The 22,773-nt window shown below is 36.2% G+C and overlaps 6 protein-coding genes across 14 annotated transcripts; all 6 read left to right on the top strand.

The window, feature by feature from the left end:
• On the top strand, positions 749–2,495 carry LOC104792927 (macro domain-containing protein VPA0103-like). Its single transcript, XM_010519198.2, has 7 exons — positions 749–1,128; positions 1,315–1,363; positions 1,453–1,555; positions 1,635–1,730; positions 1,833–1,907; positions 2,060–2,129; positions 2,249–2,495. The coding sequence occupies exons 1-7, from the start codon at positions 787–789 to the stop codon at positions 2,324–2,326; spliced, it is 813 nt and encodes a 270-aa protein (XP_010517500.1). The 5' UTR covers positions 749–786; the 3' UTR covers positions 2,327–2,495.
• LOC104792926 (mitogen-activated protein kinase kinase kinase 2-like) lies at positions 3,087–4,006 on the top strand. The gene has a single exon (XM_010519197.2). The coding sequence runs from the start codon at positions 3,087–3,089 to the stop codon at positions 3,960–3,962; it is 876 nt and encodes a 291-aa protein (XP_010517499.2). The 3' UTR covers positions 3,963–4,006.
• Positions 5,453–7,180, top strand: LOC104792925 (40S ribosomal protein S26-1-like). Its single transcript, XM_010519195.2, has 6 exons — positions 5,453–5,537; positions 5,644–5,736; positions 5,842–5,926; positions 6,026–6,159; positions 6,618–6,706; positions 6,999–7,180. Exons 1-5 carry the CDS (start codon positions 5,535–5,537, stop codon positions 6,696–6,698), a joined length of 396 nt encoding a protein of 131 aa, XP_010517497.1. The 5' UTR covers positions 5,453–5,534; the 3' UTR covers positions 6,699–6,706; positions 6,999–7,180.
• LOC104792924 lies at positions 8,983–13,930 on the top strand. Of its 5 annotated transcripts, none has more exons than XM_019247019.1 (12): positions 8,983–9,130; positions 9,472–9,555; positions 9,652–9,784; positions 10,172–10,490; positions 10,756–10,935; positions 11,039–11,131; positions 11,214–11,396; positions 11,473–11,575; positions 11,663–11,836; positions 11,939–12,369; positions 12,462–12,921; positions 13,048–13,930. In XM_019247019.1, the coding sequence occupies exons 4-12, from the start codon at positions 10,248–10,250 to the stop codon at positions 13,683–13,685; spliced, it is 2,505 nt and encodes an 834-aa protein (XP_019102564.1). In that variant the 5' UTR covers positions 8,983–9,130; positions 9,472–9,555; positions 9,652–9,784; positions 10,172–10,247; the 3' UTR covers positions 13,686–13,930. The 5 variants fall into 5 exon arrangements, with proteins under 5 accessions (XP_019102564.1, XP_010517493.1, XP_010517494.1 ...); XM_010519193.2 differs by having other exon boundaries at positions 8,986–9,130; positions 10,172–10,217; positions 10,342–10,490; positions 12,462–13,930; XM_019247020.1 differs by having other exon boundaries at positions 8,990–9,130; positions 13,426–13,930.
• On the top strand, positions 15,469–16,221 carry LOC104792923. The gene has a single exon (XM_010519190.2). The coding sequence runs from the start codon at positions 15,585–15,587 to the stop codon at positions 15,885–15,887; it is 303 nt and encodes a 100-aa protein (XP_010517492.1). The 5' UTR covers positions 15,469–15,584; the 3' UTR covers positions 15,888–16,221.
• Positions 18,513–22,652, top strand: LOC104792922 (potassium transporter 2). 5 transcript variants are annotated; one of them, XM_010519185.2, is made up of 10 exons: positions 18,513–18,611; positions 19,329–19,426; positions 19,517–19,751; positions 19,855–20,100; positions 20,193–20,246; positions 20,343–20,603; positions 20,682–20,734; positions 20,822–20,939; positions 21,043–21,297; positions 21,385–22,505. In XM_010519185.2, the coding sequence occupies exons 2-10, from the start codon at positions 19,382–19,384 to the stop codon at positions 22,503–22,505; spliced, it is 2,388 nt and encodes a 795-aa protein (XP_010517487.1). In that variant the 5' UTR covers positions 18,513–18,611; positions 19,329–19,381. The 5 variants fall into 5 exon arrangements, with proteins under 5 accessions (XP_010517487.1, XP_010517486.1, XP_010517489.1 ...); XM_010519184.1 differs by lacking the exon at positions 18,513–18,611 and adding an exon at positions 18,618–18,902 and having other exon boundaries at positions 21,385–22,652; XM_010519187.2 differs by lacking the exon at positions 18,513–18,611 and adding an exon at positions 18,618–18,824.

Here is a 22,773-nt window from a genome sequence, read left to right as displayed (position 1 = left end):
AACTTGTGGTATTTTCAGTTAAAATTTTAGGAAGACTCAGATACTTGATCTTTGCGTTCTTGGTATATATGTTTTCAAAAGATTTCTCCCAGTCTGTGAACCATCTAAAGAGATAAAACAAATTCAAATGGTTTTTGTGTCTTCATCTGATTGTTAGGTATCCTTTGGATGAAGCTGCTTCTATAGCCATCTCCACTGTTAAGCAATTTGGTCAAGATTTTAAAGTGGTAAACTTACTTGCCTTCCCACTACGACATTTATCACTTCAACTAATCATATGCTTCAAAAAAAAAATGCTAATAAAGTCCCTATCTCAGTTTAGTAAGTGTTTTAACGCCGTGTTACTGACAAATGTAAAATATTTTATCAGGTACATTTTGTTATGTTTAACGAAGAGACATACACGGTGTGGCTGAACAAGGCAAATGACTTGTTACCTCCACCACAAGGCCCCAACTTCTCCCCTTCGCAGAATACAACCAAAACTCGATTCTTCAGTAATCTCAACTGTTGTTTCAAAATGGCTTAGCTGTTTATGCACCCACAGGCCACAGCAAAAATAGTCCATTGTCTCATGTCGTAGTAAACTTTTGTATTCGTCACATAGCACAACAAGGGAACACAAAGCTTTTGAGAGATAAAATAAAAAATGTGTTGAAATTTATAAAGTCTTTTCATTAGAGTGTTTTCTCATCTTATATGGGCTATGAATAGGCCCATTAGAATCACTATTAGTAATGGGCCAAAACCCCGTGAGCGAGAGAGCAGTAGGCGACGGACTCTCAAATGAGACGACTATGGTTGACCTGTGGAGTGGGAAGCTTGAGTCTCCCTAGATTACTACTACTACACTCGACGAGCTCGATCCTAACCTCATCAAGAGCTTCTCTGATCTCCACCACCACCTCCTTCGCCGTCAATCCGTTCCCCACTGCTGCTTCTTCGTTAACGGTCTCTTCTCCCACGAGGACTTCTCGCTTGACAACTGTATCATCATCATCATCATCATCCTCATCCATGGCTTCTGGAGACGAAGGAGCAGTTTTCAATTTGTCTGATTCTAGCCTTCTCAAGATCCTTAAAGGCGATATCACCAAGTGGTCCGTCGATGGCTCCTCCGATGCTATTGTAAAGTCTCTCTTTTCACTATCAAATTCCAAATTTCTAGGGATTGGTTTGTAGGCAAATAGATAGATTCCTAGAATTCGATTAAATTGGTAGAGAAACTAGTTGATAGGTTCTTGGATCACAATTAGGTCTCTCCAATTTGATGCATCATTACGTTTTTTAAACTTTAGCAGTTTGTTTCTTCAGGTCAATCCAGCAAATCAACGTATGTTAGGTGGTGGTGGTGCTGATGGAGGTAAGTTTTAGGATCCATTGCTGTTTTGGTGACCTGTGTTAGGTATAAACTGAATTCTGAATGCAAAATCTTGATTATGTTTGTGACAGCAATACATAGAGCTGCTGGACCACAACTCAGAGCAGCATGCTATGAGGTTCCTGAAGTTCTTCCTGGAGCCCGTTGTCCAACAGGAGAAGCAAGGATTACTCCGTGAGTTACTCTCTTAGTCTTCTCATGTGACCTGTGTTTTTTTTTTTGAAATTAGGATTGCTGACTGATATTGGAACAGGGGTTTTAACTTGCCTGCATCTCGTGTGATTCACACCGTTGGACCGATCTATGACTCAGATGTCAACCCTAAAGAATCCCTCACAAATGCTTACAAGTAAGGAGAATCATAGTTTTCACTTGTTTGTTTACTCTACTGAACCATACATAAGACATATTTTCCTCTGAACAAACAGTTTCATCTTTCTGTTTGCTACAGAAATAGTCTGAGAGTGGCAAAGGAAAACAACATCAAATACATTGCGTTTCCTGCCATATCTTGTGGGATTTACGGGTAAAGTTGTCACAACCAGAGACTTAAGTAATTTAGATATGCGACAATACTGATCCAGCTAATTATGTACCATTAGTGATTGACAATCTTGGAAAGCTTTTGCAAAGTGAAAAGAAAGAAACCTTATCTCTCAATGTTTTGTTTTTCATTAGATATCCTTTTGATGAAGCTGCTGAGATTGGTATATCAACAATCAAACAGTTCTCTGATGACTTGAAAGAGGTAAAGATAGTTTTTCTTGTCTAGATTGTTACACTTCCATGGATTCAATCCGCGAAGTGACTGACACTTTTTTTTTACTGACACTTTTTTTTGGATCTCGTTTTGTTTTGCTTATTAAGGTGCATTTTGTTTTGTTCGCGGACGATCTATTCAGCTTGTGGGTAAACAAAGCAAAGAAGGTGCTACAAAAAGCTTAAGATAGTAAGATTCCATCAGCGGCCTAAAATAAATCTAATTTAATCCCTAAACCTTCACACAAACAAAGCATTTGCTATTTGTGTAATGTTATGAGAGATTGTTAATTATGATTAGATTTTTTAATAAATAAGAAGTTTACACCTAAAAATTTTATGTATTACACCTTAAGATTTTTGCATGAATTTTGTAGTAACATAGCTAGATTTTGTAGGAAAGAAAATACAGCAAAGGAGAAAAATACATAATTGGTGACCAAACCAATCGATGAGGGCAGCGAGTCTCTAAGAGTGATTTCAAAATTTGAGAAGGAAAAGGAAAATCAAATATATTAAATGTTTTTCTATTAGATATGATAAGGAAGAAAAAAAACTAGAGATTATATAGAAAGAAAAAAAAAAGGAAATATTTATCTGTATTTGTCTATTTGGTGATCCAATTGAAAAACCAAAAGATAATATATAAGTTAATTCTCTAATGTTCATCTATCGATATTATTTATTTGATTATTTCCATATCTATTTAAGCATGGGATAATATTAAATATTAGTTTTAATATAGTTTAACTTAAGTTCGTAACTGGAAAAAGGAAAACTTCCTAGTTCCAATTGAAAAACGAACCAACCACACCGACATCCTGAAACTTGTATAAATAGATCGATATTGATAAATAGTGATGATCTATCAAACTATCAGAAACAGAGACAAAATTAAACCCTAATTAAAGAGTATAGAATACGTAAAAGCTTTATAACTTTGATGATGGAGCAAATTTGCAGAGGTGATGATTGGATCGTGGACGAGTCTTCGTTGGCAACAACCATCACTATTCTTGGCCGAGGTAGCTTCGGTTGTGTCTCCAACTCCCAACTTTGTGCAAAGAAGTCATCGCCTATTCATCTCAAAAACATTCTCGAGAAGGAGCTCAAGATCATGCATCGTTTCCGCGATCATCCTCGCATCGTCTATGCCTCAAACACTCTTCACTTGCAAACCAAACCCTCCGAATGCTACGCGATCTATATGGAGTACGCCTCCCAAGGTAATCTCCATAAGATGATCTACGGTTCCCGCAGGAGACCAGAGCCGATACCTGAGTCTTTGGTCCGACGTGCGGCTCGTATGATCCTAGAAGGGCTCGTGGCTCTTCACTCCCATGGTTACGTTCACTTCGACCTCAAGCCATCCAATATTCTCCTCTTCCCTTCGACAACTCCCGGAGAGCCGTGGGATCTCAAGCTTGCTGATTTCGGTTCATCCAAGGAACCTGATTTCGATTATGATTACATGTCCATTGGTACGGCTCAGTATCTGCCACCAGAGTCTTTTGAGCCAAACGGACTAATCATCCATCCAAACCTTGATGTATATGCTCTAGGGTGTGTGGTTTATGAGATGTTTGGGGCAATAGCTATCCAAGAGATATTTGATGAATTTTACGAGTGGAAGTTGCGTGGTCGAGATATCTCTCCGGAGGCTAGAGATTTCGTGTGGCGGTGCTTTGACATTCATCCACGCAGGTCCACCGCAGCTGAGCTCTTGAACCATCCTTTCATTACAGGAAGATCGATCACTGAAGCGGACAAGGAGATATATAGCTCGTCGATTCCAAGTCTCTCGAAACTTCTCTTGGCATGAGATGATCCTGCATATTTCCATATTGTATCGAATAATATATTCATATTTAGTGTTAACAAAATTCAAGTCTTCTCTAATATTGCTCTCTCGATCCATTAATTCAGATTTGTTTCTGCTAGTGCTAGATTATATCTATCGATATATCTTCTTCTATTTTGTTACGAGTACGTTTTATTTTGTTGGAAAAAAGTAACTGTGATTGTGTTGGAAATTAAAAGCAACAAAAAGAAAAACTACCCATGCTCTTAGTAAACTCCAACACTAACCCATCATCTGGCTCTCCTCATGCTCTTAGTAAACGCCAACACTACTTAGTAAACACCAACGATTTTCATCCTACTACTGCATTAGTAAACGCCAACACTACCCTATCATCTGGCTCTCCTCATGCTCTGCAAATTGTCTCTAAGAATGTAGAAATTAAACTACTCCTATATATAGTCTTCCAAAGTGATGTTACACAAGCTACTACCATCACTTTCTCCAATCGTCATTGAAGCTTTAGTGTCCTCTTCTCCAGCCATGGTAACCGTCCCGACACTCCCCCAAATTCGGTTTCATTGGTAAATGAGACTGTGAGGGATATAGTGTCTTAGTAAGCAATCAATTTGGTGCCTTCGACATGGGAGTATATGGTTACGAGATGGATGATGAATCCTCTCAAAGGACCCGGGGAATAAGGACAATCAAGCCTACTCAAAGAGCCCAAGAAATGCAATGGACTACTATAGGAGGGGGTAGTATGTTGGGAATCTCAAAACAACAAATATTCAATCTCTATTACGATAGATAGGTGAGCTAAAACTGATATAGCTCATGAAGGAGCTTTATTGTGCGAGAAAACTAAGAGAAAGAGACTTGAGGTTGTCACCAAGATCCAAATGATTCTGTGATTGATCTTTTATAAAAGATTAAGAAGAGAGTTACCAGAAGAGGCAACTCTTAAAGATATCTTTCTTTTTAACACTAGATAAGTTAATATATGAAATCTATCTTGATGAAAACCCTAAACACATGGGCTAATGGGCTTTTTTATTGAAACTAATTGGATTTTTAATGTGTGCTCTAATACGGTAAACTTGGTCGTGGTGGCTGAGGTGGTCGTTCCTATAGTCGCCAGAGGCTTATTTTTCGAGCTTTCAATTTTTTTTTTTTTTTTCTAGATTCTACTTTATATGATTTACTCTCTCTATTTTCAGAAACTATATGATCATTCATATCATTGTAACTCTTTTTTATGCGTTGAAATATCATAAAAAAACAAGAAAAAGAAAACAAAAGAAAAACAAAGAAGAAGAAGAAGAAGAAGAAGATACATGACAATGAGCTTTGGAGTAGGACCAAAATTAGAGTTACACTCGAGACTCGAGAGTTTTACTTAACTGTAAGTGTGAGTGGTTTACTTTAAAGCAAGAGAAAATAAAGCGTAAGCCCAGTATATGTTCAAAGCCCACTATATTTTGAGGCCCAAAAAGTAACAATAAAGAGATCAAATCTGAAATTAGTCGAGGAGATCGATGAGTAAACCCTAGGAGGCAGACACACACAGGAGAACAGAGGAAACAGCCGAAGATGGTACTACTCATCGTCTTCTTCGATCTCTCTCTTTGTTTTCGCTTTTTAGATTTACAATCAAGACAGATTCAGTATTGATGGTTTTTATTGTTGTGTTGTGTTGCAGACTTTCAAGCGTAGGAACGGTGGAAGGAACAAGCACAACAGAGGTCACGTTAACCCAATCAGATGCTCCAACTGTGGCAAATGTTGCCCCAAGGTACTCTCTTACACTACCTTTGCTTATCCATCTCCATTAGTAAAAGAAGCATTCCTATGTGGAGATTTTGATTTGATCTTGTTGGTGAATATAACATTGGATTAGGACAAGGCCATTAAGAGGTTCATTGTGAGGAACATTGTGGAGCAGGCTGCTATTAGAGATGTTCAGGAAGCCAGTGTCTACGATGGTATCCTAATCCTTTTCATTACATTTCCCTATAAAGTTTTGATTTTTTTGGACTGCATTTTGCTGAGATTTGTAACTCTTGATTGAATATGTATTGTAGGATACACCTTACCTAAGCTATATGCAAAGACTCAGTACTGTGTCTCTTGTGCTATCCACTCTCATGTCGTTAGAGTTCGTTCCCGCACCAACCGTAGGGTCCGAACTCCTCCACCCCGTTTTGTCAGACGCAAGGTAATCCTCTCTCTCTCTCTCTCTCTCTCTTTCTTCAACTCAATGATCCTTGATAGTTTTAAGCTTCATTTCTCATTCTTTGGTTAAAAGCTTACTGCATTTGTGTTAGGATCAGAAATGTGCAACTTGTCTCTGAGTACGAAGATTGTTTGAAGTAAATCTGGTTACTAAAGACTTGTATTGTACAACGTGTAGTTTTGAATCTTGCATTACCAAATTTTGTTTATGTGCGTTAAGATTATCTTAAGATTCTTGTCACCATTTGAACTATAATACTGTAGTTGTTTCAAAATTATTTTCTGAAAGTTGTCTTTTGAGGTGGATTAAGCATGCTACTACTACCTTCACTAGTTCTTAACAAATCTGCTTTCAGTGAGACTATTCTGTTCTATCTATTTCTGTTTGAATGACTTGCTCTTATACTGACTGAATGGTTATTTCACATTTATGATCATCAGGATGATGCTCCCAAGCCTGGACAGCCAGGACAGCCCCCTCGTCCTGCTGGTCCTGGAGCTGCAGCTGCACCCCGTGTCTGAAGTCTGCAATCAGCTTTCAATTTTCAAAAACGTTTGTTTATCTTTTATGTTGGCTTCAGATTGTATTGCCATGTGAATCTCCAAGTGCTTTTTTTTAGTAATTTTCTTGACTTTGTTATTATTATATAAAAAATTATATAGATTTGCAATATGATTTAAGTTATGAGGTTAATTTTACAATATTTGGGAAAAGATTCCATAGTTTGTTGGAAGTGTTTTGAGTTATGGCCTATGGGTGGGTGGGAGAGGAAACTGAGATTAGAGATCAGTTTCATTTTCCTTCTCACCAGATTAAACCTNGGCAGTGCTCTCTCTTGTTTTCTTATATGTTCTAGTTGTTGCGTTTTTGAGGATGTTTCTCTCTGGTTCAAGTTATATCACTATGTCGATCGTGAATCCTGTCAAACTATTTCAGTAGTTGATTCAACTTCGTTTTTGGCACCTCTATATCCCGAGTTTTGCAATCTGCTTTTCTAGTTTAACTTGATGCTCAATGCTTTGTTTGCATTTCATTATCCTAAAAATCTAGTGGATGCCGAATTTGATTATTGAGAATGTGTTTTGATTTATACAGCTAACTAAATCTTCTTGTGACGTTTGTGGAAAGCTTGTTCTTCAGTACAGTACAGATTTGAGATTTCACTAAAAAAAGGTCGGGGTTAAATCAAATACCCTTCGTTTTGAGGCCAAGCCTGCTTGTATCCTTATAGGATAGCTATGGGCCTATGATATCGGATGCGGCCTGGACCTAACCCACTAAATTCTTATATTTACGACTTTTTTGTTGTTGTTGTTGACACCTGACAGCCTTATATTTCCGACTTGAGAAAATCTGAATAAAACTTCACATATTTTTTGGATAAATCACATTGTATAATATATGTTTCTAGGACATTAGCTGCATGTATTCTGGAAATATTAGGTAATCCTAATTCAAAAAGGTAAATTATCGTATCAATATCATTATTTATGGTATTCTATCTAGCCTTTTTTGTTAATAGGAAAAATATATAAACGTTATTTGGAAATCTATATAAAGTTTAAAACATATCTGTAGTAATTTAGTTTTAGTTACCAAAACTTTGAGAGTTACTCACAAGCAACTAACATACTATTAACATTAGAAAATCTGGGCTTACAAAGTTATAACTTTTGCTTTTATCTTTAGCATTGGACATTTTTATTTAAAATTAAAAATTAACTTTGTAATAAGAACATATTTTGTGAATTCAAAGCAAACTTAGAAAACTCGTTAACCAATTTTAAAGTTAGTTAGTTATTTTATGAAAAGGTTGAGAAATTATTCGATAAAATTACTGTGTGTAAACTAAATATAATTTAATCTTTTTCTATAAACGGATCGAATGTACTTATAGGATTGAACTCAAGTTCGAGTAGAAATAATCATATTTGTCACAAAAAAAAAATTTTTTAGTTTGGGGATTTTTGGAGAAAATATAAAAATTACAAAAAAAAAAAAATTTTAACTTTAGCTCGACGTTTTTCTTACTTAACGTTACTCTTTGCGAGTGTAGAATCAATGCAATATATAAAATTGAAAGTTCAATGATTATTTTTCTGATAAAGGAAGCGTGTATATAAACTAAATTAACGGTTTTTAACTAACTAAAACATAAGTATCGCAAACTTTCTTTTTCTTTAATTTTAACATTGGACGTTACTCAACGTTGACATTTTTTAGCGTTATTTTATAAATTCTTAACTAACTAGTAGTGATTATCATTCTTTTTTTTTTTCCGATAAAACTAGCGTGTATATAAAGTAAACTAACGGTTTTTTAACGTTTCTTTTCGCTTGTAAATCTACAAATTTGTAAGTTTTAAAATTTCTTAACTTTTAGAAATCAAATACTGATGTCTAAACCAAAAAAATGTTGGATCTCATAGCATTTAAAAACAAAACAAATACATTTGACTTGGAAGAAAAGGAAAAGTAATAATACTATACTTTAGGCTAAGAATACGTATAATCCAAACATAAAATCTCTCAATATACAATACTTTTAAGAGTATCCCTTTACACTCCGTAGATATCGACAATTTTGTCGTTTCCTTTCTATGAGCCTTTTTAGCTCTTTTTGCCTTTGGTTTTTGCTTCTTTCTTTTGTCTTCATTCTTAGAACTTTAGAGGAAGACGACGACGACGGAGAAAAAAACGCAGTTAACTTTTTTTCTTTCCCTGGCTGTAATTTTGTGTAGTCAAGGTTTTACAAATAAAAATTGCAACTTTATTAGTTTTTTTTTTGGGGTCATTATCATTAAATTTTGTATGACTATAAAATGTCTACGAACCTTCCATAAATTTCATTGACTTTTCAATATTTTTCCTGGTGATCGTTTCATTTTCATTCTCCTTCTCTTGTTTATATACGCTGAGCTGTGAGCTCTCTTTTTCTTCGCCGGTCTTTCTCAGTGAGTCTCTTCTTTAGCTCTTTTACTATTGATCTAATTACACTGTTTAGCTAATCACCATTGGTTTCAATTCAGATTTTATTCGCTTCACTGTTTCAATTTGGCTTTAATTCTTTGATTACTTGTGAGTTTTAATGAGTTGCTGCGTTTGGTGAATTAAAAGGCGACACCTTTTTTTTTTTTTTTTTTTTTTTTNAATTTAACTTTTGGGTTTGGAATCGAAATGCTTAGTGCTTTACAATCATATAACCCTAGAATTGACAACAAGTGTTGATCTTTTTTGTTCAGTTTTGGTTTCATCATCTGAGTTTGTGAGATTTTTGGGTTTTTTTATGTTGCAGAGGATGAGTTAAAGCCACTTTGGGTGGGTTTATCACGGATTTGTTCAAAAGGAACCTCCTTTGACAGTTGGACTAAAAGCATAGGTACTTTTCCGATACTTACAACTCTAAATATATATATATATATTTTTACGAGGTTGACAAGGTTGTTTTTTTTTGTTTGTTCTATTTGAGTTTTAGAGAAGAAAAAAGAATGAAGAAGAAGATGAAATTGAGATTTCGAAAGCTTTAGTTTTGGTTTTGGTGCAATCATTGCCGTGGAAGCTGGGTTAAAGCGAGAGGATCAGAATCTTTTATGTCAAATTCCTTTTGGGTATTTTTAAAGTTTCGATTTTTATTCTTTGGTTGGGTGTGTTTGGCTTTCAGGAAGCTAAGACAGTAGGGATTACCTAACATGGCATTTACTATTCCGTTTACCATTGACTTGCTCTGTTTTGATTTTCTTGTCATGCTTTAGCTAGAATGTAATTTACTCTCTAGATTTTTCTTGAAGCATTTATTGGTGGAGTTGAGAAATCCAATCTAAGATTTTGTTCTTCCTCTGATCTCTGGTGATTCAATTTGTGTGTGACCAGTCAACTTCTACTTTGTCTTCATTCCTTTGCTTGGAGTTGTTGTCCTTTGAGGAGTGTTTTCATTTCAATGTTATAATAAAGCCATGATTTTTCTCATTTTTTTCCTATGGTTTGTTCTTTTGTAGATGTTTTGATCTGTCACACTCTCATACAAGTAAGCTCGTTTGGGGGGTAATTATCAATCTGAAGTTTTTTGTTCAAATGGCTGCTATTCAAGAGAGGTTTCCAGTCTCTTCTTCGTCTTCATCTTCGTCATCATCATCCTCACCATCCTCCTCCCTTTCGCTATCAACAGTGCCTATAGATGGAGAATTGTGGATGATTGCTGAGGAAAGGGTTCAGGAGATACTATGTGTCATCCAACCAATCTATCTTTCAGACAGAAGTAGGAATGAAATCATTGTTTATATCCAGAATCTTATCAAGGATCGTCTTGGAATTGAGGTAAGAACTTTGCTGCTCTAGTGGATATTTTGTTTGATGAGGTTTATATCAGTCCCACTTCTTATGAATGTTGTACCAGATGATGTCTAGTTGCGGTGTTGCATAAGAAGATTGACCCGTTTTATTTCGTTAAAGTGCTTAAGTTTTCTTGCTGTATGGTTAGATTCAGAGTCAGGACTATTAGTTTTCTTGCATATGGTTTATCTGTCTGTTCCTCTTTTAACTTAATCAAAATGTAGCTTTGATGCGGAATTGTATTTACCAGGTCTTTTTATTTGGTTCGGTGCCACTAAAAACCTATCTCCCAGATGGAGATATTGATCTGACAGTCCTAACTCCTCAAGATACGGAGGAGGACTTGGCTGAAGCATTGTGTAGTATGCTTAGAGCTGAAGGGGGAGCATCCGATTTCCAAGTAACTGGTGTTCAGTATATCCAAGCACAGGTTTTTGTTTTGTTCCTTCTTTGTTTTGAATTATGTGTTTCAAGAAAAAAACTTATTTTCATGCTAATGCTGTATTCCGCTCAATTGACATTTAAAATGGAAGGTCAAGGTCATCAAATTCAATATCAAGAACATTGCTGTGGATATCTCCTTTAATCAAATGGCGGGACTATGCGCTTTATGTTTTCTGGAGCAGGTAAATAAATACCTAATAGCTTCGGCTTATATTACTTCTTCCATCATCTTATCTTTATCTTTGATTTTTGTTGCTTTGTTAGGTTGACCAAAATTTTGGAAGAGACCATCTGTTCAAACGTAGCATCATTTTGATTAAGGCCTGGTGCTATTATGAAAGCCGTCTTCTTGGTGCCAACACTGGTTTGATCTCAACATATGCATTGGCAGTACTCGTCTTGTACATCATCAACAGTTCTTATTCATCATTGTCTGGCCCTTTAGCAGTAAGCATTTTTAAAAAATCTGAGCTTATTTGAGAAATTGCTTCCAATATTAACAAGCTAAATCTATCATCTACAGGTACTGTTCAAGTTCTTGGATTACTATGCATCATTTGATTGGGAAAATTACTGCATCACGGTCACTGGTCCGGTCCCGATATCATCTCTTCCAGATATTACGGGTAATGACGCTGAGATAATAGACAGATTCTCTTCTCTTTCCCTAAAGATTTGAAAATAAAAATAAAATCATTTGTTGTTTCCTTCAGGAACCGGAGATCATGAAGTAGTCCTAAATGAGAAGTTCTTCAGAGAATGCGTGGAGTCATTTTCGGTTCAACCTAAAGTTGTCGAAGCCAACAGGCAGATATTTCCTGTAAAACATTTCAACATACTGGATCCTCTGAAACACAGTAACAACCTTGGACGTAGTGTGTCACAAGGTACCCCATTGACCAGAGATTTCTAATGTCACAAGACCAAAACGAAGCTCATGATTGGTCTCTCAAGTAATAGTTTTCTATCTTTTGTCCAATCTTGTTTAGGAAATGTCCCACGTCTAAGACATGCTTTTACTCTGGGAGTTCAAAGGCTAAGAGATATACTTTCAGTACCTGGAGAAACCATGGGTTGGAAACTGGAGAAGTTCTTTCGCAATACATTGGATAGGAACGGTAAGGGACAGAGACAAGACGTAGTAGAACCTCTCATCGCTTTTGGCACTGGAAGAACAGAATTATCTGATCTTAGAGGAGATTTTGAAGGATACTTCAGGAGTCTTGTATACGGTAAGTGGTTTCACGGTGAGATTCAGTATAGCTGGATCCCTCAGGGTGAAGAAACGAGTTCTTGGGACGTCGCCAGTTGGTCTGTGAACGATCAAAAGAATATTCTATATTGGACGAATCCGGATGGTTCAACGTCGATGCAGAACATGCAGAAATCAAGAGGAACGGGCACTTACATTCCTGAAATGGTACATTCACCGTTTACTCTTTAACTTGTATTCCTATTTTAGAAAAGAATTTGTTTCTGAATTGAATGGTTGTTTTTTGTTTTGTTTTGCAGAGTCAACAATCTTACACTGATAGGTTCAGTATTACACCAAGCACAGTGAACTCAGCATATCAGACTCAGCAATCTTACACTGATAGTTTCAGTAGCACACCAAGCACAGTGAACTCAGCATCTCAGAGTCAACAATCTTACACTGGTAGGTTCAGTAGCAGACCAAACACAGTGAACTCAGCGTATCAGAGTCAACAGTTTTACACTGATAGGTTCAGTAGCAAACCAAGCACAGTGAACTCAGCATCTCAGACTCTACAATCTTACACTGATAAGTTCAGTAACAAACCAAGCACAGTGAACTCGGCATCTCAGACTCTACAATCTTACACTGAGAAGTTCAGTAACAAACCAAGCACAATGAACTCAGCATCTCAGACTCTACAATCTTACAATGGTAGGTTCAGTATCAAACCGAGCACAGTGAACTCAGCAGCTCAGACTCAACAATCTTACAATGGTAGGTTCAGTATCAAACCGAGCACAGTGAACTCAGCAGTTCAAACTCAACAATCTTACAATGGAAGGTTCAGTATCAAACCGAGCACAGTGAACTCAGCAGCTCAGACTCAACAATCTTACAATGGTGGGCTCAGTATCAAACCGAGCACAGTGAACTCAGCTTCCCAGACTCAACAATCTTACAATGGTAGGTTCAGTATCAAACCGAGCACAGTGAACTCAGCAGCTCAGACTCAACAATCTTACAATGGTGAGCTCAGTATCAAACCGAGCACAGTGAACTCAGCAGCTCAGACTCAACAATCTTACAATGGTGGGCTCAGTATCAAACCGAGCACAGTGAACTCAGCTTCCCAGACTCAACAATCTTACAATGGTAGGTTCAGTATCAAACCGAGCACAGTGAACTCAGCAGCTCAGACTCAACAATCTTACAATGGTGAGCTCAGTATCAAACCGAGCACAGTGAACTCAGCAGCTCAGACTCAACAATCTTACAATGGTGGGCTCAGTATCAAACCGAGCACAGTGAACTCAGCTTCCCAGAATCAACAATATTACAATGGTAGTTTCAGTAGCAAACCGAGCACAGTGAACTCAGCATCCCTGACTCAACAATCTTACAATGGTGGGCTCAGTATCAAACCGAGCACAGTGAACTCAGCTTCCCGGACTCAACAATCTTACAATGGTAGTTTCAGTAGCAAACCGAGCACAGTGAACTCAGCTTCCCGGACTCAACTGTTCAAACAGAATCCTTGATTGGTCTCTTAGGCTAAAACCTTTTTCATCATAACTTCGCATACCTACCAACAGCAACAATGACAAAGAGTTTTTTTTTTTAGTTTTTTTTTTTAATGGTGGTAAATGGAGGTCGAAGCAGATGGATATGTTTCATTTTAGGACTCATTAGGAATGTAATTCTGTTGACCCATAATTCAATGAGAGGTCTCTCTTAATTCGTTGAACAGAAAGACAGTGAATCTGATATTAGCTCTTTGCATATTCTTGATAATCATTATTGTTGTACTTTTGGTCAATTAACGTAAACCGAAAATCCTAAAAAAAAAACATGAGATTTATTACATTGCCATGACGCCGTCTCGCAAGCAACTTTAGTTTGATGACTGATACATACTGATAGAGAAGTCGTTGTTGTTGTTGTTACTTGTTAGTGGAGTTGAGGGCCCAACCTGAGATCTTTTTATGACACTTAAGTCATATCCATATCGAGATATCCTATGTATGAATATGACGATATAGTTCCAAAGCATTACGTCACCTCTATCACATATAGTATATCCTATAATTAATTATTATCATCTTCATAAGATCTCTCCTGTATTATATAGAGCGATTCTCTGGCAAGATCTACCGATAAGTTTTATAGTTATGTTATGTGCAATAATTAGGTTGATTAAAGAGATCTTAGCAAGATCAAATTTAAATTTGTAAAATTATGACGACAATTTGGGTTAGTGGCATATATATACACCAAGTTAGGAAATTATTATAGATAAGTGAGTCGGTGACACATAGATTAATCTTATTTGTTGATACTATTTAAGTTGGTAATGGCTTACACAATTGCTAATGGTTCTTCACTTGCCTTTCTCTAGTTATATTAGGATCGGATCCCAATGATACATACGTGTCTAGTTTCGACAATCAGTAACATGTTTATTAACTTTGTATAATGCATTTCTAAACGAGACATGATCATTACAAGATAAGCAAACGCAATTATTCACTTCTTACGTGCTAGAATGTTGTGTCGTTAATGATTATAAACACTTCTAATTATATACAAAGTATAGTTATTTATAATACACTTACGAGGTTCGAACCTCCATGCTTTTATTTTTTAGAAAGGGGACAATTTAATAAAAGAGTTTTCCGCTGTTCAACCTACCTCTTCAGTTGGCACTGACCAATGATAGCACGTGACTCCGATGTTTGTACGTTACTCTTTGACAACAAACGATAATATAGTTTTAAATCGAACTTATCTCACTACTTGGTTTGGAGTTATAGTATTCCATCTCACTAGGGGTACAAACCCAAAATCAATTGCGTGAACCTCTATTGTAACTTTTTTTTTTTAAGTGTTACAACGTCTGATTGATTGTGTCTTTAGTCCTCCTCTTTTGTCAAAGGAAACAAAGGATGACTTGGGAGATAAATGAGAAAGAATCCAACGTCTCTAATGTTTTCCCCAACAATAAACTTTGTGGTCAATGCATCTTTTGAAAAGTTTATTACTTAGATTTTGATTTTAATCACCACATTTTTAAAATTTAATTGATTTTTTCCTACTATACGACTTGTCACAGAACAAAGCATGCAATGATGGATCATTACGATAAAAAAAAAATGATAACATAAAGAAATCAAAGAAAAGAAAAAAGTAAGAAGTTGCCATGTTATAAAATCCATCATGACCATTGTTTGCCAATTTCAACAAAGTTGGCCCTCCAAATTTAATAATGCAATGCTTCTTTTCTTATATAGTTGTTTATATATATATATATATATATGTATGATCTCTATTATAAAGAACAACACTACAATTTCTTCTTGAACCTAAAGAGACGAAGAAGGAAAGAAAAAATTCTCTTATTTTCACCTTTTAAATCGATTGTTTTTTTTGAAGATAGTATAATGGAAGCAAGGAAGATTAAGTTTCCATCTTTATTACTCTCGTTCTTACTTATCTACGGAATCCCTTCGATTCTTGGATTGAGTGTGAGTATGAGAGCTACTACTAGATCGGAGCCGGAGGCATTTCACGGTAGAGACTTCTCGGAAGTAAAGATCAGGAAGTTGATGGTTACAAACTTGGAAGTTGATGATTCAAGTGACTACTATGATGAAGGATCATCATCACCATCACCACCAGTGCCTGATTATGATGATATCTATAGAAGGCAAGGTGATGTCCCAAGCCCCGGTATTGGCCACTGATACATGTCATGGGTATATTTTTACACACCCAATAAATACACATTCTGTGTTATATGCATACATCACATGTTGTTTATATACCTTTTTTTCCTAAGAGCGGTGGTCTCTAACTATATATATTATTTTCGTTGCTTTTTCCTCATTTTTAATATTTAGATTTTATTTCATTCTGTCTTTTTTTTTTGTTCTGAAAAATAATCGTTCCCTTTTTTACTATAAAATTGTCTCATTTCCTCGTGTTGATGGGAAAAGATAGCTTCATATGTATGCAGATATATGCATTTGTCCGTTGTAAAATGTTACATGTTATTAAGAACTGAAGAGTAATTTTCTTTTATAAACAAGAAAAAAAAGAAGTAATATATCTAACCACAATAATATAAAAAAAGGTCCATAATCAAAATATAAGATATTTTTTTAGTGGGATATTTAACTAATACCTGAGAATCTTGTATGTTTTGTTTATATAGTTTCATGTTTCCAAAAACATTAAGAAATAAAAATTACATGATAAAGAAAACACAAAAACATTCCGCCAGTTTGGTAACAAAAGGAACATTTTGTCGGTTATACAGTCTTCGACCATTCACCAATGCAAGTTGTAAATTTAAATTATAATAACAACGAAAAACTATACAAAGTTTGCCTTAATGGCCGTTAACAAAGCCTAAAAATATATTATCGTGCACATGGGACATGTTAGTGTGGTATAGATATGAACATAGTACATACCATATACTGTATATGCATTTTTTTATTGGCTAAAACTTCAAGAAAGTTTAGCAAAAAAAAAAACTTCAAGAAAGTTCTAATTTACGCCCTTATTTATCTTTCTAGATTCGGAATTAGCAATTTAGCATACGTAAGTGATTGAGTTAACACACAATCCCATCTTCAACCAAGAAACACAATTATCTTAAAAAAAACTGTACTCACCACCACTAATATATATAACATGCATCAATTGGTTATAGGTTAAGAAGGCCTAATAAGTGGTCCGACGATGGAATTTGTGTAAGCTCAATTTGTTTTGAACTTCTTAATCTTCAAACATTAAAACTTGATCAAAATTTATTTGTCCCCACTATAAATGATAGTTCTATTTTAAGAATCAAGCATATCCTGAAATCAGTTTTCTTTTTTGGCAATCAAAAAAATAACTGGCGTAAAACATGCCGAACTTATTATTCACTGAAATAGACACCTAAAACACTGTTCAAAGCAAAATCTTGTTGACCAAAGAGACTCATATCAAGAGCAGAAAACAAATATATCGTTCACATTTGACTGATACATAAACCAAACTGAAAAAGACACGCATTCCTCAAATCACGTATAGAATCTTAAAATCATATAAAATACATCTTCTGTGTTTACTTTGAAATATCAAATGTAAGTGTGATTTGTCTTTGTCGTCATGTAGCGCATGCATATATATATATATATATATAGTATTATTGTATTAAACTATTAATACATTATGTGATTTGATAACATGTCCCTTTTATACATGCATTGAATCCACCGACCAGTCTAATCGATGCTTTGAATTATACTATAATTTATAAAGATTATATTGTGAAGAGCAAGCTGAATCGATTTTTTAGGAATTTGATTCCGGCCTGGTTCTATAATATTGTTCGACGACAATAATGTTAAAGTGGACAAGCAAAATAATACCAATGTATAAAAAGATTGAAAATGAAGTTCCACGACACCTAAAAGAAAGAGTGAAAGATAAAGAAGCATAAAAGAAGGGAATAGAAAAAAGAGCACCAATCAATCACTTCAAATTTTTCTTTTTATATTTGTGTAAGTAATTATGATATAAAATGTATTAAATACAAATCTTTCATTTTCAAACGTAAATATATATATATATATATATTTTTAAAATCCAGATATTTTTTGCATTTATTATATGCCATGTATAGTAGTTTGTCTTTTTTAATTAGGGAGAAAAGAATACATGGGGAATCTATATACCATCACTTAAAGAAATCTAAAGGTAATTAATTATTAAAAAATAGAAAAGGTAATTTAATTATTTTAAATAATTACAGAACAAATATTTATTTTTTGTTTTGTTACCAATTACCACCAATACGCGTTAATTACAACTTTTTTAAAAAGCCGTTTATGTTTCTTGTTGCTGTTATATTAAAACCAAAAACTGAAGAGAATAGAGACCAAAAACAGTTTCGTTAATTTGCTGGTGGCGATGACCAGATTTTGAGGCTGAGGTATTATTATGCTACACAAAGCTCCATCAGTTGGTAAGACTATCCTGATTGGTTTCTTATTAGAAACTTTTACAATAAAAAAATCAAAAAGTAATAAAAAGTGATGAGTGAGGAGAGAAATGTTTTTTCATCAAAAAACATTTGAAACGTTTCTTGCATTATTAGACTATCTTCATTGGTTCAACTTTCTTTAAAAAACTTAAATATAATCAAACAATTAAAATATTAATTTATTTTGTTTTTAAGAAATTCTGTGGATTTTTTTACTGATGAGAATAGTCTAAGTAAAAGAATTAAGAAAAAAGCTTTTTTGTTTTTTTTTTTGTTCTTTTTCTTTTAAAGATGTAAGTATGTAACTGTCGGGTCGGAGCACTCACGTGTTTCTGTCTCTTCACCTGTAAAAAAAATTCTCGCCACGTTTGCTCCCGAGAAAACGCGAAGAAATTGGTAAAGAAGGAAGGAGAAATCAAATAAAATAAAGGTTGTGTTTTTTTTTTTAGTATAGCCAAAGCAGCATGTGTATGTGGAGGCTATGACCCATGGGTTCTTCTTATCTTCTTCTTCGTCTAGCTTTCTTTTGTCTCCAACATCTTTAATTCAATGATAAGCAGATCATCTCTTTCGATTCACGTCACCCCCCACTCTCACCCCCACCCAGAAAGTTTTCGCATTTATTAAATTCTCTTCTAAGTGGGTAAGATAAATAAAACACAGTTGGCTTCCCCTTGTGTGTGTGTGTGTGTGACACAATATGGGCAACAATTAAGAGAAGGTAGAGAAAGCTAATAATTGAGAAATCTCCATTTATGGCTAAAAAAAAAGCTTAACACTTTTGCAAGTCAATTCCTTTTCTTCTCTATTTTGAAAAAATCTTATCCTGGTTGGTGGGTTACTCTCTACTTTCTAGGGTTCTTGAGTTCTTCTCTATTTGATCTGGGTTTTTTTTTTATCTTATATTCTATATAATGGCGTGAATGAATGCCATGTGCGTGAATGTGGCCTACTTTTGTTTTCTTCTTCTCTCTTCTTAATTTGGGAAACAATGTTTTAGTTGTCGTATTTATTGTTCCCTTTTGGAGGTTCCACTGTTTTCGTCATGACTTTTCATTTGCTTCTGCCAAATTTTTACCCAATTTCTCTCTTTTTATTTAGCTTGAGTTAGATTCATAAATCTATCTTCTTTTTTTTCTTTCTCCAGGTTCTTCTTCTTGTAGCTTGTTAGGTGGTTTGTGAAGGTTTAGAGTTAAAACCATGGATCTCAATCTAGGGAAATGTTGTGGTTCTCGTTCTGCTAAGGTTTGTTCCTTTTTTTGTTTTCTTTTGTTTATTAGATTTGTTCAATTTTGGAGCTTTTTTTGAAGATTGGAATTGATGTAATTATTGCAGAAGGAATCATGGAGGTCGGTTTTGCTTCTTGCTTATCAGAGTCTTGGTGTTGTCTATGGTGACTTGAGTATCTCTCCTCTTTATGTCTTTAAGAGCACTTTTGCTGAAGACATTCAACATTCTGAGACCAATGAAGAGATCTACGGTGTTATGTCTTTTGTTTTCTGGACTCTTACTTTGGTTCCTTTGCTGAAGTATGTCTTCATTGTCCTCCGCGCTGATGATAACGGAGAAGGTGATGAAGTGGGAAAGATTATACTCTCTTACTCTGACCAGAATGGGATGAAAAACTGAAATTTTGTTTGCTTATGTAGTTATTATGTTTGCAACTTTCTCAGGTGGAACTTTTGCTTTGTACTCATTGATCTGCCGTCATGTCAAAGTTAGCCTCCTCCCAAACCGACAAGTTTCTGATGAGGCACTGTCCACTTATAAGCTTGAGCATCCACCGGAGAAGAACCATGATTCGTGTGTTAAAAGATATCTGGAGAAGCACAAGTGGTTACACACTGCTTTGCTGCTTCTTGTTCTTCTTGGTACTTGTATGGTTATTGGAGATGGACTTCTCACTCCAGCTATCTCCGGTATGTTTGCTTCTCTGTGTGTAGATAATATCTTAGTCTCTATAAGTGCTGGTTTAAAGAGTTTTCTGATCTTTTCTTTTTGTTGTATGTAGTTTTCTCTGCAGTGTCAGGTCTTGAGCTGAATATGTCTAAAGAACATCACCAGTGTAAGTACACAAAGAAGACTGGTTTGTTTTATGTTAGTTTTCGCTGCTTGAGTTCTGATTAAATGATGGCTTCCTTTTGTTGATCAAAACGTGCAGATGCTGTGATTCCTATAACCTGCTTCATATTAGTCTGTCTTTTCTCGCTACAGCATTTTGGGACACATCGTGTTGGGTTTGTTTTCGCGCCTATTGTCCTGACTTGGTTGCTCTGCATAAGCGGTATTGGCTTGTACAATATAATACAGTGGAATCCTCATATATACAAAGCACTTTCTCCTACATACATGTTCATGTTCTTGAGAAAGACGAGAGTAAGTGGATGGATGTCTCTAGGCGGAATCTTGCTGTGCATAACTGGTGAGTTATAAGGAATCTACATTGTTAACGTCGCCATATAGATGTCAGTAATCTAACTCTTTTAAGTATTTGTTTTAGGTGCTGAGGCCATGTTTGCTGATCTTGGTCACTTCAATTACGCAGCAATTCAGGTATGTTTCTTCTAATTGGCTTGGATGCTTTACTTATTGTTTTATTTCCCCACGGATTTCAACAATTCTTTGTTTTACTTGCTGTAGATTGCATTTACCTTCCTCGTTTATCCGGCTCTTATATTAGCATACATGGGGCAAGCTGCTTACTTATCCCGGCATCACCATTCTGCTCATGCAATTGGCTTTTACGTTTCTGTGCCAAGTCAGTAGTTTTCCTTACTTGAAGATCTGAAATTATATTTGGTGTTGACCATTGAAAACATAATCTGAACTTTTTGTTTATTTCAATTCTTGGTTTTGAATAGAATGTTTGCACTGGCCTGTGCTTGCGGTAGCGATTCTTGCTTCTGTTGTGGGAAGCCAAGCGATCATCAGTGGGACTTTCTCAATTATAAACCAAAGCCAGTCTCTTGGATGCTTCCCTCGAGTCAAAGTCATTCACACATCCGATAAGATTCATGGTCAGATTTACATACCGGAGATAAACTGGATGCTCATGATTCTCTGCATTGCTGTTACTATCGGATTTAGAGATGTAAAGCACCTGGGAAATGCATCAGGTATGAGATTCTTTCATCAGCTCAAGAATTTTAGATTCTTTGACTTTGAGATTACATTTTGTGTTCCTTTGTTGTGGTTGGTTGCAGGTTTGGCTGTAATGGCGGTTATGCTAGTGACGACGTGTCTTACCTCATTGGTCATTGTTCTTTGCTGGCATAAGCCTCCGATACTAGCCCTCGCGTTCCTTCTCTTTTTCGGATCAATAGAACTTCTCTACTTCTCAGCCTCACTTACCAAATTCCGCGAAGGCGCTTGGCTTCCAATACTCTTATCCTTATTTTTTATGATCATCATGTTCGTTTGGCATTACACCACCATCAAGAAATACGAGTTTGATCTCCAGAACAAAGTCTCGCTTGACTGGCTTCTTGCATTAGGTCCAAGCCTCGGAATCACCCGAGTTCCAGGTATCGGTTTAGTCTTCACGGATTTAACCTCTGGAATCCCCGCCAATTTCTCCCGGTTTGTTACCAACCTACCTGCTTTCCACCGTGTCCTCGTCTTTGTCTGTGTGAAATCTGTCCCAGTCCCATTCGTTCCACCTGCTGAGAGATACCTCGTGGGCCGAGTAGGTCCAGTTGACCACCGCTCTTACCGCTGCATCGTGCGGTACGGATACCGAGACGTCCATCAAGACGTGGACTCATTCGAAACAGAGCTGGTGAGCAAGCTTGCGGATTTCATCCGTTACGACTGGCACAAAAGAACACAACAACCAGATGACGACACCGCCCGGTCAGTCCAGTCCAACGAATCCTCAAGCGAGTCAAGACTTGCAGTGATCGGAACCGTGGCTTACGAGATAGAAGACAATCTCCAACCAGAGAGCGTCTCGATAGGATTCTCCACAGTGGAAAGCATGGAAGACGTAATAGAAATGGCAGAAGCAGTGCCAACCACCACCATAAGAAGGGTGAGATTTGCTTTACCAGAAGACAGTTACGAGGATGAAGGATCGTCAGCGTCTGCAGAAGCAGATGCGGAGCTGAGAAGCGAGCTGAGGGATCTGTTGGCGGCGCAAGAAGCCGGGACAGCGTTTATATTGGGACACTCACATGTGAAAGCGAAACAAGGGTCATCGGTGATGAAGAGACTGGCGGTTAATTTCGGTTATAATTTCTTGAGCAGGAACTGTAGAGGACCTGACGTGGCGCTTAAGGTCCCGCCCGTTTCTCTTTTAGAAGTCGGCATGGTTTATGTTGTCTGAACTACTTAATAAATACATATATTAAAAAAACCTAATCCCTCTGTTGTAAATTCGTCATGTTAGCTTCTTTCTTTTGGATCCATCTTTGTGTTTGTCAAATCTAAAGACCAAGATGGTCAAACTTATCAGTATTAGTATTATACATTATCCATTGTCTCTCTTCTCTTATCTTATCATATCAATAAGCTCCTCACCAACAGCACACAAAACGACGGCGTATAGAGAGGGAGGGGTTACAAAACGGTGCGTTGGGGGTTGGAGAATGGGC

This window comes from Camelina sativa, chromosome 6, assembly GCF_000633955.1.
Source record: "Camelina sativa cultivar DH55 chromosome 6, Cs, whole genome shotgun sequence".
NCBI classification, from domain to species: domain Eukaryota; kingdom Viridiplantae; phylum Streptophyta; class Magnoliopsida; order Brassicales; family Brassicaceae; genus Camelina; species Camelina sativa.
Note: the sequence above shows the minus strand (reverse complement) of the source record. Positions and strands in the feature narration are given on the sequence as shown.